General features: G+C 47.8%; 1 protein-coding gene across 1 annotated transcript in view; it reads right to left on the reverse strand.

The window, feature by feature from the left end:
* The window catches only part of RHCE (Rh blood group CcEe antigens), a gene marked incomplete at its 5' end in the record, with an annotated part of 44,652 nt that overhangs the window by 25,334 nt on the left and 426 nt on the right, over positions 1-18,892 (reverse strand). Inside the window, 2 exon segments of the mRNA NM_214378.1 lie at positions 4,426-4,576; positions 8,546-8,732. Coding sequence (NP_999543.1) covers positions 4,426-4,576; positions 8,546-8,732 — 338 coding nt within the window.

Here is an 18,892-nt window from a genome sequence, read left to right on the forward strand (position 1 = left end):
CCCTGCCCTTGCTCAGTGGGTTAACGATCCGGCGTTGTGGTGAGCTGTGGTGTAGATCGCAGATGCGGCTCGGATCCCGCATTGCTGTGGCCCTGGTGTAGGCTGGTGGCTACGGCTCCGATTAGACCCCTAGCCTGGGAATCTCCATATGCCACGGGAGCGGCCCAAGAAATAGGAAAAAGACAACAACAACCAAAAAAAAAAAAAAAAGTCATATATACAAGTGAAAAGAACCAAAAATTAGCAGATAATAAGAGATTCCCATACTACCTCTTAGACCATTGTTCCTTTTTCCTCCCCAAATATCCCCAGCTCTCTTGAAGACCATACCAGCAGACTCTGCTCTCCTTGCCGAGGTTACCTACCTGCCTCTCAGTCCCTGAGGTTTTCAGCGCCTGCCTTACCGTCTTTCTCTCCATCCCTCCTTCAAGTCATCATCTTAGTCCCTCCAGCAACCTACTCTTTGTTCTTTGACGTTTATTCTTCTAACATCTTTTAAGACAGTATACTTCTTCCACCCACATCCACTGTCAAGCCTTCGATCCTGTCATTAACAGTAACTGTGCAATCTTTAAAATCTCAATTTCAAGCCTCCCATCTTATCACAATCACCACCTCCTGTTGGTCCAGCTCACCTCCTTAAGTATCTTCATGCCAACAGTTCTAGTCAATTGATCCTGATAATAATGATAACAATGATGAAAATAACATCACTGTTACAGCATTTTGCTAGATGCTGCTCTAAACACATCATGTATGTTAACTTGTTGAATCCTCATGATGGCCTTAGGAAGTAAGTGTTTTTTTTTTGTTTTTTGGTTTTATTTGTTTGTTTGTTTGCATTTTTTAGGGCTACACCTGTGGCATATGGAAGTTCCCAGGTTAGGGGTCAAATCAGAGCTACAGCTGCTGGCCACAGTCACAGCCACAGCAACGCCAGATCCGAGCCATGTCTGTGACATACACCACAGCTCATGGCAACACGGGATTCCCTACCCATTGAGCAAGGCCAGGGATCAAACCCACATCCTCATAGATAGTAGTTGGATTTGTTTCCACTGCGCCACAACAGGAACTCCAATAAGCATTCTTATTATCTCCATTCTGCAGATAGGAAAACTGAGGCACAGAGAGGCAACTGAGTTGCCCACAATTACTCAGCTAGTGTGGCTTGAGCTGAGATTTTTTTTTTAGGGCCGCACCTGCAGCACATGGAAGTTCCCAGGCTAGGGGTGACATCGGAGCTGTAGCTGCCAGCCTATGCCACAGCCACAGCAACGCCAGACCCAAGCTGTGTCTGTGACCTACACCGCAGCTCATGGCAATGCTGGATCCTTAACCCACTGAGCAGGGCCAGGGATCAAACCTTCATCCTCATGGATCCTAGTCAGATGTGTTAACCGCTGAGCCACTAAGGGAACTCCCTTAAGCTGAGATTTGAACCCAAGCTGACTGGCTACAGAATCTCTCCAGAGTGCTCTTCACCCAAAGGCCGCCGGCTTTTGCTGGCCATCATCAAAGTCACCTTCTCACCCCTTCCTTAACCAGGTTAGATCCTGTGATCCACCACCATATTCCCTCCCTTGCAAATAGCCCCATTTCTGGCCTTTCTTGGTCTCCTTGGCTCTCTCTGTGCAGAACCCCAGGCTAGTCACATGCAACTCCCTGCTTCTTTCGCAGGGAGGGAAAGAGCTATGGAAGGAGCAGGAAAACTGTACACAGCCCTGGTCACATGTGCATCGCCCACATGACCACGAACCCCAAAGGGGACCTTGGGTGCTGCCCGGCAGTCCTACTGCATCTCTCTGGTCCTCCCAGTCTTCCACTCTCAGGCCCATGTCACAACTCACCTCTCCTCAAACCCACACCTCCCCTCTCCCCTCAACACTCAGCTGATGACTTTGCCTCTTGCATCTTTGAGAAAATACAAGCAGCAAGTAGAGAATTTTCTCCTGGCCGGAGACAGGAGCTGTGGAACACACCACCAAATCTGCCAGCTGACCCACAGTCCCAGACTTCCCTCCTGTTATGAAGAAAAGCTCTCCATGCACCTGCCACGGGTGCCCAGAATCCCACGCCCTCTTTCCAACTCAAAGACTTAAAATCTTACACTTCCTCTCTCTCTCTCTCTATTTTTTTTTTTTTTTTCCTTTTTAGGGCCACACCCTCAGCATACGGGGTTCCCAAGCTAGGGATCCAATCAGAACTGTAGCCGCTGGCCTACGCCACAACCACAGCAAGCCAGATCCTTAACCCACCAAGCAAGGCCAGGGACCGAAACCATGCCCTCATGGATGCTGGTCAGGTTCGCTAACTGCTGAGCTACAAAGGGAAAGCCCATTCCCCTTTTGCATTATCAGTTTTCCTCTCTCTACTGACTTATTCCAGCTGGGATAGAAATATCAGCTATCTTGGAAGTAAACAAATGAACAACCACAATCTCCCTTGACCCCATTCTGCCCTCTAGTTTTTATCTCCACTCCCCTTGATAGCAAAACTCCTTGGAAAGTTTGCCTCTACACGCTGCCTCTATTTCCTCATTTCCAACTCTCTCTTAAAATAATCAAGTCAGGCTTTTGCCTCCGACCTTTTCCCAAACTGAACCCAGTGGTCATTTCTCAGTCCTAAGACTTCTTGTTTAAGTTTTTATTGAAGTGTAGTTAATTTACAAGGCAGCGATCATTTCTGCTCTACAACAAAGCCACCCAGTCATACACAGGCACATGTCCATTCTCTCAGGTTCTTTTCCCACCTGGATTATCATAGAATGCTGAGACTTCTCATCTCTGTTTACCCACAGGTCCTAGGGGCTCTCCTACGATCCTTGGCTTTAAATACCATCTATACCTTAACAACTCTAAAATGTACACCCCCAGCCCCAGGCTCTCTTCTAAGCTCCAGACTTGTATATTTCCACTTAGCAACTCCCTGGAATGATGGTACATGTCTCTAGCCCTCACCTTCATCCTACCTCACTCAAAGCTGAGCTCTGGATGCCACCCCCACCCCTGGATCTACCTCACCCCAACATGCCCCATCTCAGTAAACGACACTGTCATCTACCCAGATGCTCCAGATTTGAATTTTGGAGTCTTTTTTTTTTTTTTTTTTTTTGGTCTTTTTGCCTTTTCTAGGGCTGCTCACATGGCATATGGAGATTCCCAAGCTAGGGGTCCGCCGGCCTACACCAGAGCCACAGCAATGTGGGATCCTTAACCCACTGAGCAAGGCCAGGGATCAAACCCGCAACCTCATGGTTCCTAGTCGGATTCGTTAACCACTGTGCCACGACGGGAACTCCTGGAATCATTTTTGACCCTTCTCTTACTCACACTCAGTGTAGTCCATCAGCAAGTTCTGTCCGTCCTGCCTTCAAAGTGTGGCCGGGATCCAGCCTTTCCTCCACCCTCACGGTTATCATCTTATCCAAACCTAGATTGTTGCAATAGCTTCCTCTCTGGTCTCTACCTGCTCCATCCTTGCCCCCTCATGGTCTTTTCTGAACCCAGAAATCAGAGAGAGACTCTCTTAAAACATAAGTCAGATCCTATCTCTCCTTTGCTGAAAACTCCCACAGTGCTCCCCGAATTTCTCAGAGTAAAATCTGAAGTCTTTTCTCTGGGATATTGAGGCCTCGCAAATAAAACAAACCAAAACAACAACAAAAAACCAAGTGAACAAGCATGCATCATCTCATTTAATTAATTCCATTACTGCCCAAGCCCTATGTGGTAGCAATGGTATCCTCACACTGCAGATGAAGAAGCTAAACCTGTCTATCCCAGAGTCACGGGGGGCATTGAGGGCATAGCTGGGAGACCAACCTCAATCTTTGACTCCAAGTCCAGCTCTCTTTCTCCTGAACCAGGCTGAGCTCTTTTTCTCATCTGGGTTCTTTTACTACCTTGCTGTGTGCTCTTAAGCCATCACTTTCCCTCTCAGGGCATCTGCTTTTCCCCTTGCAATCAGCTCCCATCTCACTTCATTGTACCTGACCTCAGGGTCAGGGCTATGGCAGAGGAGCCAGGAGAGCCATCTGGACCAACTTCACCTTCACAGCTGGCCTCAGCTGTAGGCTTCTGACTGTCTCCCCCAGTTAGATTGTGTGTCCTCTTCCTGACACACACTGCCTGGTTTGAAAGAAGACACTGGCCACTGTAACCTTCGAGACCACTGCCCATGGGACCCCAGGAATTAACTGTCTTTGTATCCATCCCATAATTATCCTTTGAAGAGTACAATCTTATATATCATATTTTGGATGTTGTTTATATGCTGGTATAGACCACACTTTCAGAGCCCTATTTTGGCCTGTCTCTTTTTTATTTTAGTCCCAGAAACTTTACCAAATGGAGACAGAGCCCTCCTCTCCCACCTGCTCACCCTTCATCCCCGAGGCCCCTCCTCCCAAGCGCCGTGACTCACATTGAGGAATCTCTTGGCCACCATCCTTGTGGTGCTGAAGGCGGTCACCTCTATCACTGTCATGAACACCAGCTGCACCAGGTTGACCTTCCCCAGGATGGCACCCGCTGAGATCAGCACAGACGTAGCGCTCACGGTGGCTCTCTGAATACTGGGGAGGGGGGAAAGACAGCGATGACTAAGGAGGAAGAATGCCTCTCGCGCCTTCATTCACTCATTCAACAAACACTTGTTGAGGACCTGCTCTCTGCCTAACACTGTCCGAGAAACTGGAGTAAGAGAATGAGTAGACAAACTTCCTACTCTCATGAGGCTAGATGCTACCCAGCCTGGGGTCTCCTTTGTCCCCTTCCCCCATTGGGGTGGCAGCCACACTCTGCGAGATGGACCTACACACACTCATCTGTTGTGAGGGTGCGCTGAGGTTCTCATGGGAAGGTCAGGGTGTGTTAACAGAGGCTGGTGGTTCCCCGAGGGTCCCCCCTCTGGGATCTGTTAACTGGGATTCCGCCCTCACCATCTCTTGGGCGGCATCACTCACAGATGCTCAATAGAGGGCGCTCTTTACTCGCCAGCCTGCCTGTCCTTCAGTCACAGGCCACCCTCATCTCTCCTTCTCCATGTAGTGGAAAGAGACTGGGTTTGGAAGCAGGACAAGCCTGGTTTCCAGGTCCAGCTTTGCCACTCGAGCAGCTATTTAATCTCACTGAGCCTGTTTCTCCATCTGTAAAAGAAGAATGATGGTCATACTTATCTCATGGGAGGGCTGTGGGGGATCAGAAAGGAGTCATATGCATGTGTGTCCAGCACACCATGACGGGCACAGAGAGCTAACTCAGGACTATTACGGATTCCTCCTTCTCTTGACGAATGAGCAAGCTTAGGGTGGGGATTCTGAAGGAGAAAACGCTTTTCGTTTTCAAGGCATTTATGATTCAACCGGGGTGACAAGGCTGACATCACGACCCAGTCGATTCAGACCATCTGTGATATCACGAGGCGAGAGGGGGTCACTGGAGGGAGAGAGCACTGTAAACTGGACTCATCAGGGAGGGCTTCCTGGGGGAGGTGGCACGGAGCCAGACAATCCATGGTTGTTAAACTGACCCTCTTCTGGGCACCTTTCCCCCTGGGAGTTGATGACAAACCACGACCACTGCTATCACCATCATCATCTATTCAGCTTTGTGTTCAACAGACTTGCAAATCCATCAGGTCGTTTATATTTGAAACCAAGGAACCCTCTGTAAATGGTGCTAGGGTACCATTTGGCACCTCCATTCTATAGGAGAGGACATTGAAAAGAGAAGGAGTCACTTTTTGGGTAATGGCCACATAGCTCGTTAATGACAAATGTGAGGCTTAAACCTACCCAGTTGCCCTGGATCCAAAGCCTGTGCTCTGAAGTTTGGATCCGGCCTTCCCGGTGTTGGCTGCCAATGCTGTGTCTTGCTTAAGGCACTTTGCAGGGAAGGATATGGGGAAGAAGCCTCCCAGGTACCAGGACTTATTTGGACTGGAGGGTCACCCCGTGTTTTGCCGTGGCTGGTCAGGTGATACCTTTGGGGGAGTGCTCATTTAACTGGCAAAGGTCTAATTCAAGAGATTGTGTGCCAGTGGCGAGATTGCAGCCCCCCAGGGGCCAGATGGGATCAGGGCGGTGTGGAGAACGTGAAGTACAGGACTTAGGACCCGCCTCTGTCTGGGCTTCCTGGGTTGCAATCCTGACCCAGCCACTTCCTGGCTGTGTGGTCTTGAGCCAAATACTTCACCACTCTGTGTTTCAGCATCCTCATCTGTGAGGCAGGGGCAAGGCTTACAGAGCTGTTGGGAGGGCAAAGTGAGTTAAGCCCAATAAGGGGGCTGGTTATTGCTATGACAGACCCTCCTGGGCCTTTCAACATAAGGCATGAAAAACATCACACCTTCTAGGGTTCTTTTTATTTTCATCTTTGTTCCAACAACCATTCACTAAGTCCTTACTAGGTGAGGAAAACAAAGCTGAATAAGACAGGCCTTTGCCGTGCAGGGACTGGTCGTCGGTGACTCAAGGCAGAACCAAGGCGGTGCCAAGTCAGGCCGCATGGTGTGGGTGAGGCCACGGGGGAGGGAGAGGGCCTGTCTGGGAGGTGAGCCCGGGCACCGCCCACCAGCCCAGCCAGAGCAGGAAAGGCCAGGAAGGAGCCCATTGTTCAAATCTGTGGGGCCAGTCCTTCTGGGGGTCACAGCTGGGAGGACCCACGTGGTCAGGGCGGGACAGGGGCGTTCACTCAGGCCATAAATGGCCTCTGCTTGTCTTTCCAGATTGAGTCAAGAGCAAACGGATCCCTGCAGGCAGGATGTCAGAAGAGGGCAGCCTGGAAATGTCTGGAAACTTAGTGCAGGAGGCCAAAGGCATGTGTGGCCTTGAGCTGAGGCCCATCCTGTCAGAGCTCCCCCAGAGTGCCCTTTGTCACTTCCTGGGCGGTTACTGGGGGCGGTTATTGAATCCCCATGGGGATCAGCTCTAAAGTGGTTTTATTTTTTTTTCTTTTATATAATGATTTTTTTCCCCATTATAGCTGGTTTACAGTGTGCTGTCAATTTTCTACTGTACAGCATGGTGACCTAGTCACCATACATGTACACATTCTTTTTTCTCACATTATCATGCTCGGGTGGAGTTTGTTTCTGGGCTAGTAGGGAGCTGGCTAGATTATGTTTCTTGTCATGATCACTCTGGAGTGTGTGGGGAAGGTTACAGAGAGTTAAAACTGAAGCCATGTCCACCACGCAGCTGGGTGTGTGATCCCAGGCAAATGTCTTAGGATCTCTGAGCATTTAGTTCAGACCCCCTACTCAGAAGGGTTAAACAAATAATGTTTGTGACTTTACAAACACAGCACAGAGCCTGGCTCATGGAAGGGTGTTCAGCAGCAGTGCCCAGAGGGGAAGGTAGAGTGGCCTGGAAACGTGATGGGGTCCCCAAGACACCTGAGATGGGATTTACCATCATCTGGGCAAGATAGGGATTCAGAATTGGATAAAATCAAAAAACGATTTTTTTTTTTTTTTTTTGTCATTTGTCCTTTCAGGGCCGCACCTGAGGCATATGGAGATTCCCAGGCTAGGGGTCTAATAGGAGCTATAGCTGCCAGCCTACACCACGGTCACAGCAACACCAGATCCGAGCCGAGTCTGCAACCTACACCACAGCTCACAGCAACACCGGATCCATAGCATCCATGTATGTATAATGACATGCATGTATATATGTGTGTATATGTACACATGTACTCTTGTGTAACCATCACCCAGGGTAACAGAGAGAATGTTTACTGAACCCCATAAGCTTTTTTTGGGCCCCTTCTTAATCAATGAACACCTTGCCCAGGTAACCATTATTCTGACTTCTGGTAACACAAGTTAATTTGGCTAGTTCTTAGAATTTCTTGCAAAGCTAGCTAAATAGATCAAAGTTCATTTAACTTGGATAGCTCTTTTGTCCACCAGCATTTGAGGACTGAGAGTACTTTTCAAGTGACTGTTTCTCTGAGTGTGAGATTTCTTTTGGTCTTATCTCCAGGCATTTTTCTTTGAAATTATATTTAATGTGAAAGTTTACAAAATCAAAATCAATAAAAAAAGAAAGGACACAGTGAGGGCAGTAGATCTGGGCCCCTTGTTAGACCACAGAGTAGAGTTGTCAGATGAGACAGAGGATGCCAGTGAAATCTGAATTTTTTGTTAGTATAAAGAAGTCCTGGGAGTTCCTGCCATGGCTCAGTGGTAACGAATCCAACTAGTAACCATGAGGATGCAGGTTCAGCCCCTGGCCTCACTCAGTGGGTTAGGGATCTGGTGTTGCCATATGCTGTGGTGTAGGTCCCAGATGTGGCTCAGATCCCACATGGCTGTGGCGTACACTGGCAGCTACAGCTCTGATGTGATCCCTAGCCTGGGAACTTCCACATGGTTCAGGTGTGGCCCTAAAAAGGAAAAAAATGAAAAAAAAAAAAAAAAGTCCTGAATATTGCATGGTGTCAGGGCTGGAAAGAGAAGGGGACATCCAAGCTTTTCTGAGAATCTGCCCTCTTGGGCCCCACATCTCCAAGGACCCAGAAGGGATCCATCCAGTTACCTAGTCAGATTGATGCTCATCTTCCTGGAAAAGGTCGGGCTCAGGAAGCCATCCAGCAGGAGCGTCAACTGTACCCCGAGAGCCAGCAGAAAGAGATTGAAGGCCACGCTGCTCCAGCAGTGTCTCCGCAAAGATGTATTGAGGAAGCCCAAGCCAAGGGCTGCAATGATGACCACATCCTGGAAGCCTGCTCAGGGAAGAGATGTTGGGAAGGAGGAAGGGAAGAAGATGAGGTGGAGGATCTTGTGAAATTAGAGTTCTACAGAACTGCCCCTGGAAGGGACATTAGGGATCGTTTAAAGGTGCTTGGTCAAGTTACTGGCCTTCTTTGAGCCTCAGTTTCCTCGTCTGAATAATGGGGGAAACACGGACATACCATGCAGAGTTGAGGGAAGGATTAACTGAGTCAATGCAGGGCCTGGCTCATGGTGAGTGTTCAGGAAATGCAGCTATTATTGTTATTATTAAACTTAATGATATGAACACGTGTAGAGCGTCACGACCCGTCCTTGGCACATCGTTGACACTCAGTAAAGGTGATGACTCCTGCTACTGAGAATCGGGTTCAACCTCGTGATCACATGCATGAGAATAAAAGGCCACAGAAGGTGGTGACTTGGCTCAGGTTATGCAGAAAATAGCAGGCAGAAAAGGGTCCAGAGATTCATACGCAAGAGCCAAATTATCTTTGGTTCTTGCAGAAAACAGCTCTCTCCCTTTGGCCTCTGCTGAGAGGGACCTGGTACGTGGGCAGAAAGCACCAGGGCCACTTGGATAACCCTCGCCTTTCCCAGCCTCAGACCCTGTGCAGGGGCTGCTGTGGCAGATGAGCGCAAGGGACTTAGCTAATATTCTTGAGGGGACCAGCCAAAAAAAAAAAAAAGGGGTAGATGCTTTGAATCAATTCCAGGTTTGAAACATGGGTCACAGTGTAGGCTCTGGAACTAGATAAGCTTGGGGTCATATCAGGGCTCTGGCATTTCCCAGCTGTGTGGCTTAATCTAGTTCTTTAAATGTCTCTGAGCTTTAATAACAACCTGCATTTATTAAGCGTTTACCGAGGGTCAACACTGTTTGAACCACTCATTTGGGTCTTACAACCACCCTTCGAGGAGGCTGCTGTTATCATCGCCATTTTACAGATAGGAAAACTGAGGCGCAGGGGATTAAGTAGCTTGCTCCAGTGCATAGAGTAGTAATTTAAACCTACACGGTCTGCTCTGGCGTCTGTGCCTTGAACAACCACACTCTTTGCCCCCTGGTGGTTTTCTCACCTATTAAATGGGAAAAAGAATCATACCTCCCTCTGTCCCACTGCCGGAATCTAAAGGTATAATGCACATTATTGCTCGGAAGAGTACAGACTATATTTTATCAACAAACATCCACTATTTTTACATGTGTTTAAATGCCTGGCAAGAGATCTTGACGGAATTTGCCCGCCCCCCACCCCAACTAGTGGAGATTATTTCAGGGTTTAGGAGTTTTCACTTTGTTAAAATTTTATGCAACCAGTGTAAAGACAGTAAAGAATTTTTTTTTTTAAGGAAAAAACATGGGCTTTGAGGTTAGACAGTTCGGTTTAACCCTGGCTCTATTATTCCCTATTAATTCAAGCCATATTAAATTGCCAACATTTGATCATTTTGAGCAAATATAAACAGCAATTTTTATTTCCACCCCTTAGCTGTACAGCCTTGCGGGTTGCTTATTTTCCCTATCAGCTGCATAAGGGCAATTATGCTCCCCTCGGGGTTGCTGAGAGATCCAAAGGAAGTCATATTTTGTTCAAGAGCTTAGCACAGGGCCTGGCACACAGAGAAAACTCAGTAAATGGGGGCTGTTCACCACCGCCATCACCACCATCACAGCATTAAAACTCACCTGGTCTCCTGCCTTGGCTCTGATAACAATGAGGAAGCTCTCCTTTCCAGAACTCTCCAAAGCCTCTTCAATCTAACACCTAAATTCACTTTCATTGAAAACCACACATAACTAGGATCTTGCATATAGGACTTGGGTGGGTGCTGATGATCCCGGATCAGTCTGACAACACCGGGCTGTAGGAGACCCGAGCACCTCCTTGGGGTCTGGGGACTTTGGGGGTGGGTGAGAAGTGGATATTCAGGAGGATTCAACTTCCCCGCACCTTTTTCTCTGACAGAAGAGAGGGGGAGGTATAGGCAGTGCTTCAGCTTTCGGCTTGCATCCCCTTAGGAATCCAGTTTGGAATGGGTATGGGCAGGGCACATCTTGTATAGGGGTTCCTCCTGGGGTGGCTCAAATTCCTTCAGGAGCAAAGCAGCAAACCGTATGTATGAAGGGTACAAGGGAGTGATGAGGCTTGTGGCCAATTGGAGCCTGCATGCCCAACTTTAGATACTCAATCTTTTCTTTCTTTTTTTTTTTTTTTTTTCTTTTCTTTCTAAGGCCACACTTGCAGCAAATGGAAGTTCAAATTGGAGCTGCAGCTGCTGGCCTGTGCCATGGCCACGGCAACACTGGATCTGAGCCACAGCTGTGACCTGTGCTGCAGCTTGCAGCAACACAGGATCCTTAACCCATGTTAAGTATTCCGAGCAAGGCCAGGAATAGAACCTGCATCCTCACAGGGACAATGTCGGATCCTTATCCTGCTGAGCCACAACAGAAGCTCCAAGTTTAATCTTTTCTTAAAACACTGGTGTTCAAAGAAACCATTTTGCAGCAATGCTCTGTGCAAAGGGTCTGGACTTATGAAGGTTCCATGAGTATGGGGACCCTTCCATTTTCCTCTCATTCTACAGAAGGGGATCAGAGAGAGCCTGTGATTTCCTCAAGGCCACACAGCACATCAGGAGGAGAGCCAAGGTCTGGACTCCTGGTACTTCCACCAGCTAGGCTGTCTCTTGTTCTTGCTTGCCCTCACCTCACTAAGGGACCTTAGGCAAGTCCCTTGCCTTCTTTGGGCCTCAGTTTCCCTATCTGTAACACATGGGAATCAGACCTGATACCCTCTAAGGACTTACTGCTCTAGCATATTCAGAGGAGGGGATCAGTGGGTGGGGAGGGGGTCACCAGGATTAGGGCAGAGGTGGGGATCTAAAGATTAGAGCATCAGGAGTTCCCGTCGTGGCGCAGTGGTTAACGAATCCGACTAGGAACCATGAGGTTGCGGGTTCGGTCCCTGCCCTTGCTCAGTGGGTTAACGATCCGGCGTTGCCGTGAGCTGTGGTGTAGGTTGCAGGCGCGGCTCGGATCCCGCATTGCTGTGGCTCTGGCGTAGGCCGGCGGCTACAGCTCCAATTCAACCCCTAGCCTGGGAACCTCCACATGCCGCGGGAGCGGCCCAAAGAAATAGCAAAAAGGACAAAAAAAAAAAAAAAAAATAAAGATTAGAGCATCAGAACCTCTTAGCTGGGGGGTTTTTTCAGGCCAGCTGCTACCAGGTATAGGAACACAGGACCCCTCACCCAAGGCCCTGATGGAGGGGTTGTGCTTCAGTCAGAGAGTTTCTGGGAGTCATCGACAGATCCCACTCACCCCAAACTGGTCAGTAAATTCCAGTTTAGTAAGTTTACCCACATAGTAAATTCTAGTAACTATTATCCCAAACTTGCCCCTCTCCTCTCACCCCCTGCATCCTCCCACTCCCTCTCCCAGCTTCCTGGGGCTCTGGCCCATCCCTGCTCCTCCCTGCCCTGTCCTCAAGTTCAGCTCTGGGTCCCAGCTGGGGGCATCCCCACTGTCAGCCTCCACCTCTCAGAGCCTGCACTGGGCCCCACTTGAGCATCTGGTCTGATAAGATAATGGGCTCTAAGGTGTCCAGGGGTGATAAAGAGTGGATGGCTGCAGGAGCCCCAACGACTGAGCCCCAGAAGGGAGTTTAACCGTCTAAGGCAGGTCTTTAGGAAAACCTTTTATTTTGCTTTTGAGGGCTGCACCCGTGGCATCTGGAGGTTCTCAGGCTAGGGGTCCAATTGGAGCTGTAGCTGCTGGCCTACGCCATAGCCACAGCAATGTGGTATCTGAACCGTGTCTGTGACCCTCACCACAGCTCATGGCAACGCCGGATCCTTAACCCACTGAGCAAGGCCAGGGATCGAACCTGTGTCCTCATGGATGCTAGTCAAATTCGTTAACTGCTGAGCCACGTCAGGAACTCCCAGAACTTTACAAAAGTCCCATGATTTAGAGAAAGTCTAACCTGGGAGTTCTTCAGGGCAGTAATTACCATCATTGTAACAGCGGTCACATATACGGTGCCCTCCACGTGCCAGGTACTGTTCCAAGTGCCTGCCAGCCGTAACCTACAACGACCCCATGCAGGAGGTACTATTTATCATCCCCACTTTAAAAATGGGGAAAGGGAGGCACAGAGAGGTGCTGTAATTAGCCCAGGTCACATAGCTAGTAAATGGTAGCTGCAGATCTGAATCCTGACTCTCTGGGTTTAGCCACTTCACCATCCTGTGTCTCCATATATCTTTCACTCTTCACAGGGTCAAATGAACAGTGTGGGCCTCTGAGTCAGGTTGGCAAGAGTTCAGAGCCTGGCTCTACCTCTGTGTTCTTGCTTCCTAGTCTGTAAGAGGGTCTGAAACAATGGCACCTGCTCCGAGGTTTGTTAGGAGTAGTGGGCTTGCTGGCTCCTACAGATCGCTTAGCCAAACACTGAGCACATAGTAAGTGCTAGTAACTATTATCCCAAGCTTGCCACTTGTTAGCTACTTTGGGCAAGACTGTCCTCCGACTCTTTCAGCCTGGCTGTGCCTGGGAGTCCAGCTCTGGGTCACCACCCTTGCCCCTCCCTCCAGCCTGCAGATGTTTCAGCAACATCACCTCTGAGGCCTGGCCCTCAGGCCCTGGGTTCGACCTCCACACTGTGCTCCCCACCACTGACGAGGAGGCCCTCTGCAGCCCTGGTCTGGGACCATCCATGGAGCCTCACGCTGCTCTCCCACCTCCCACAGCCTCTCCTACACAGCCTGGAAGAGAAAAAGATTGCCCAATCCAAGGGGCAGCCAAGGCTAAGATGTGGAAGGTACCAGGACTTGGGAGTAAAGCCCTTCTACCCTTTTTTTTTTTTTTTTTGGTCTTTTTAGGGCTGTACCCATGGCATATGGAAGTTCCCAGGCTAGGGGTCAAATTGGAGTTGTAGCTGCCGGCCACAGCCACAGCCACAGCCACACCAGATCTGAGCCTCATCTGCAAGCTATACTGAAGCTCATGGCAATGCTGGATCCTTAACCCACTGAGCCAGGCCAGGGATCAAACCTGCATCTTCATGGATACTAATCAGATTCTTAACCCACTGAGCCATGAAGAGAACTCCCCATCTACTCTTTTGACAGCGCTCCTTCCTGCTTCTAATGAGTATGGGGGAAACTGGGTGATAGTCACAGTGCAGGGCCCAGGATGGTCCCCCAGTTTGGCAACTTGGAGCAGGCTCTGTGTGATAGATTGTCATGGTAATGGCCTCCGGTGAATCATGCCTTCCTGTATAGACCCCTCCCACCTGAGTTGGGCCTGGCGATTGGCTTTGGCTAGTGGGACATTAGCAAGCAGGATGCAAGCTGAGGCTTGAAAAGCACTCGTGCACTGGGGCTTGCCCTCTCTTACTGCGGCAACTTGGCTGCTGCCATGTGAAAAGTCTGGGCTAGTTTGCTGGAACGTCGTGGGTTCCCCGCCAGCCAGCACAACATGTGAACGAGATCATCTGAGGCTGTGCAGCTGCAGTCAAACCTCCAGGCTAGAGGTGCACGGTGACCCTAGGTGAAATGGACAGTAGAATTGCATTGCCGAGCTGAAATTGCTGAACCACAGAATCACGATCAGGAGCAAATTAGATGATTGCTATTTTGAGCCACTAAGCTTGGGGGTGGTTTGTTATGCAAATAACAGACATGCTTGCTTCCCCTAAGCATCTCACAGGCACCTCAGCCCCAAGCCTCGAGTTAACTTATCATTGTTCATTTATCCCTAAATCTGCCTTTCCCCTTGTGCTTCTCATCTCAGGAATGGGCACCTCCATCTGCCAAATCACACATCTGAAGCCATCCTCGACTCCTTCCTCATTTTCACCAAGAACAGCTGATATTTATCTCCTAAATATCTCTTGAATTTGACTCTTTGCTTCTCCTCTCCTGCCCCTGCCCATCTGGCCTCATCACACGTCATCCAGGCCACTGGTCATTAGAGTAGGAAACACACCTCTCAGAAGATGTTCCAGATAATCCACAGGGGCTGCTGGAAGAAGATAGCAGCTTTCTAGTTCTATTCACTTTTACTAAAAAAGTTAAGAAATTAAAGTTTATTAACAAAAGCAGAGTTCCCGTCTCGGCTCTGGTTAACGAAATTTACTAGTATCCATGAGGATGAGGGTTCTATCGCTGGCCTTGCTCAGTGGGTTAAGACCTGGCATTGCAGGAGCTGTGGTATAGGTCGCAGACACTGCTCTGACCCTACATTGCTGTGGCTGTGGTGTAGACCAGCAGCTACAGCTCCAATTCAATCCCTAGCCTGGGAACCTCCATATGGCATGTGCGTGGCCCTAAAAAGACAAAATAATAATAATAATAAAAGCTAACATTCTTTTTTATCAGTCTTATTTAATGTGTTCATTCTTTCAATCCTTTCAACAACTTAAGTACTATCATCAAGTGACATAGGTTGAAATGAAAGCAGAGAGAGGTTGAGCGATTTGCCCAAGATCTTACAGCTAAGAAGAGGCAGAGGCAAGATCTGAATTAGAAGTTCTGGCTGTGGCACAGTGGGTTCATGATCTGGCTTGTCTCTGTGGCAGCACCAGTTAGATCCCTAGCCTGGTACAGAGGGTTAAGGGTCTGGCAGATTCGATCCCTGGCCGCACTTCCATATGCTGCAGGTGCAGCCAAAAAAGGCAAAAAGAAGATTTGAATCAGTCCAGTGCCAGTAGCCCTCAAACTTCCAAGAGCATAAGAGTCACTTGAGGGCTTGGTGAAACATGGATTGCTGGGCCCCACCCTAGAGTTTCGGATCAGTAGGTATAGGCAGGAGCCCGGGAATTTCTAACAAGTTCCCAGGGGACCTTGAGGTGGGCTGCCTGGGGATCGCATTTTGAGACCATCAATCTAAATGATCTCAAAAATGTGCTTTCCTACCCCTAAAGGCACTTGGCAAAGTTTGCAACTCTGCAAGCATTTGATGTTCAGATTAATTCAGAACCTCTTCTCACTTGGTCAGGATGTCGGACAGAGGAGTCTCCTAGCTTTGGAAGGTGTCCTAAGGGAATATTGGGCCACTGAGAAGGCGATGACATGTGTTTCTCCGTAGTCATCATGTGGCAACTAGTGACAGAGTTTTGGTTTTTGTTTTTTAAAATGTACCTCTTGATTATGGAAAAGTTTAGGCACACACGAAAATGGAGTGAGTATCATGGTGAACCTCATGTACCCATTCCCAGCTTTGATGATTTTCACATAAAGTCAGTCTTATTTTTATTATCCTTCTCCATTTGTTTTTTTCTTTTTTTCTGACATGAAGCAGACTCCAGACATCATTCCATTTCAGTATGCTTCCCTAACATATAGGACCTTTATAAGCACCCGCTATGCTAGTATCACACCTAACAAAACTAACAATAATTTCTGTATACTATGTAATATTCATTTTATTTAGATTTCCATATTGTCTCAAAAATGTCTTTTTTTTTTTAGAATTTACTGGTTTAAGTAATTTATCATTTACATGGACTGTATTAGATTAAGTGGATTGACAGATTGTTACCTAGTTTTAGCTCAACTAGCCTTCACAAAATGGACTAATGTCTCAAGCAACTCCTGCCCCAAAACATAGATTGAAGACAAAACAATAACGGCGGGCAAGCTATACAGAAACAAAAGGGTAGAGCAATGCTTCTCCTTCTGCAGACTCTGTGTCTGTCACATTCAAAATTGTTAAGAAGTCATTCTAGGAGTTCCCACTGTGGTGCAGCAGAAACGAATCCAACTAGTATCCAAGAGGATGATGGTTCAATCCCTGGCCTCACTCAGTGGGTTAAGGGTGTGGCATTGCTGTGAGCCGTGGGGTAGGTCGCAGACGCAGCTCATCCTGCGTTGCTATGGCTGTGGCATAGGCTAGCAGCTGTAGCTCCGTTTTGACCCCTAGTCTGGGAATTTCCATATGCCGTGAAGGTCGCCCTAAAAAGCAAAAAACTAAAAAATTAAAAAAAAAACTTTTTAGGAGTTCCCGTCGTGGCGCAGTGGTTAACGAATCTGACTAGGAACCATGAGGTTGTGGGTTCGATCCCTGGCCTTGCTCAGTGGGTTAACGATCCTGCGTTGCCGTGAACTGTGGTGTAGGTCGCAGACGCAGTCGGATCCCCTGTTGCTGTGGGCTGTGGTGTAGGCTGGTGGCTACGGCTCCAATTCGACCCCTAGCCTGGGAACATTCATATACTGTGGGAGCAGCCCTACAAAAGGTAAAAAGACAAAAAAAAAAAAATTTTTTTTTAAAAAGGCAGTCTAATCATATCTGACAAGAAGTCAAGCAGGATAATTTGAAATTATCAGGAAGACTCTGAGGAATGGATTTGCATCCGCCATCATTAATGGTCGCAATGGACCTTGCCTTAAGAGTGATTGACACCATCGTGATCAGAAATTTGAAAATATTATATATCGTTTTGATCGCTATGAAATTTTCTAGTTTGTGTGCATGTATTATAATGTGCAAAATGTATCAGTGTCGCAATACTTAGGTATAACATATAAATACAGTGCATGCTTGAAAAGTGTTGTGCACGACCAGAAAAGTGTGAAACCCTCTGATCCATATGATGCTACAGCCTCCTCACTGGCCTCCCACCTCAAGTCATACCCCTTTCCCCATCCTCATTCCAGCCCTGGAATGGCTTTCTCTGTAACCCAAACCCAAGCTGATCACACTTCTGCTTCCTATCAGATCAAAAGAATGAAGGGCAAACGTCTTACTCATCGAAACGGGTCTACTACTCCCTGCTTCCCTCTTTATGTTCCAACAACACTGCTGTGTTAAACCCTAGCCTGGTCCAGTCCAAGGAGCACGGCACACAACGGTTCCTGCTATGCTCTTGAGCCTCCATTTTCACATAGTTACTCCTACTGAGCCACCAAGACCTGGCTGGACAGTCACTTCCCTTGCCTTTCCTGACGTCACCATCTCCCTGCTTGGGTTGCCTCCCCTATGCTCCCATATAAAGTGAGCATCTGAGGACACTTTATACCTATGTTATCAGCACAGCCTAGGAGTAAAGAACATGGACTCTGGATCCAAACTACAAAATTGGAATACTGGCTCCTACACCTACTAGTTATATGACAAGCGACTCAACCTCAGCCTAAAATGGGGCCGTGAAGCATCATGGTTCAGTGCATGGAAACTAAAATCAGGCTGCCTAAGTTTAAATCTGCTGTGCTCTTGCTAGCTGAGCAACCTTGGGCAAATCACTCCATGTCCAAGTGTCTGGTTTCCTCATATGAAAAGCAGAGATCATAATAGTACCTATCTTGTAGGGTTATCGTGAGGGTACCATGTAAAGCATTTAGAAGCCTGCTTAGTACATAGTAAGTAACCAATAAATATCAGCTCTAATTAGTATATGTCTGGACCCCACATAGTTTGTAATACAGGTTTGAATGAGTGAATGAATGAATGAATGCATTGAATTACATTGTACTGGATTAAAAAGAATGCAAGTAAATTGAACTGAATTAAAGTTGTACCCAGGCCTTGCTAGTCTGGACCGCTTTGGGCTCACCCAGTAAGCAGGGTAGGAACTTCCCTCCTTAAGTCATCTCCTGTCCTTCTTTCCACTGCTGAGGTCCCCTGGATGCCTTCCCTTTGCTTCCGGTTAGTGAATATCTCTTAGAAACAAGCAAACTCTCAACCAGGCTCAAGCTTCAGCTTTGTCTCAGGGACATCACTCAAGGAGGCCCTGCCATTATCAGAAACAACATATCAGCCCACTGATATACTTGAAAATGCATCTCAACTTAAAAAAAAATAAATAAGCAAAAGCCACACCACTGTGGACATCTGTCCTGTTTACAGGTATCCTTATCACAGTATATGAATATTTTTAGATGCGTGTAAAAGAACAGCCATCCTACATTCCCTCTCCAGCCATAGCGTACGGCTCTGGATTTGCAGACAGAATGCAGACTTCCCAGCCCCTAAGTGATACAAAAGTTTGCAAAAGGAAGGTGGTATAGAAATAAGAAAAAGAGACATCAAAAAGAAAAAGAAAAGAGAAAAGAAACAAAAAACTCCAAACCCAACAACAACATGAAATTCCTTGTTGTTGAGGGCATGAGGCGAGTAGCAGAGAAGCAGAGAATTATAAAGACC

The sequence above is a fragment of the Sus scrofa genome, chromosome 6, assembly GCF_054392235.1.
Source record: "Sus scrofa isolate SSC_HxYL_T2T_F1_AM1 chromosome 6, Sscrofa_HxYL_maternal_Yorkshire_Landrace_v2.0, whole genome shotgun sequence".
Classification (NCBI taxonomy): domain Eukaryota; kingdom Metazoa; phylum Chordata; class Mammalia; order Artiodactyla; family Suidae; genus Sus; species Sus scrofa.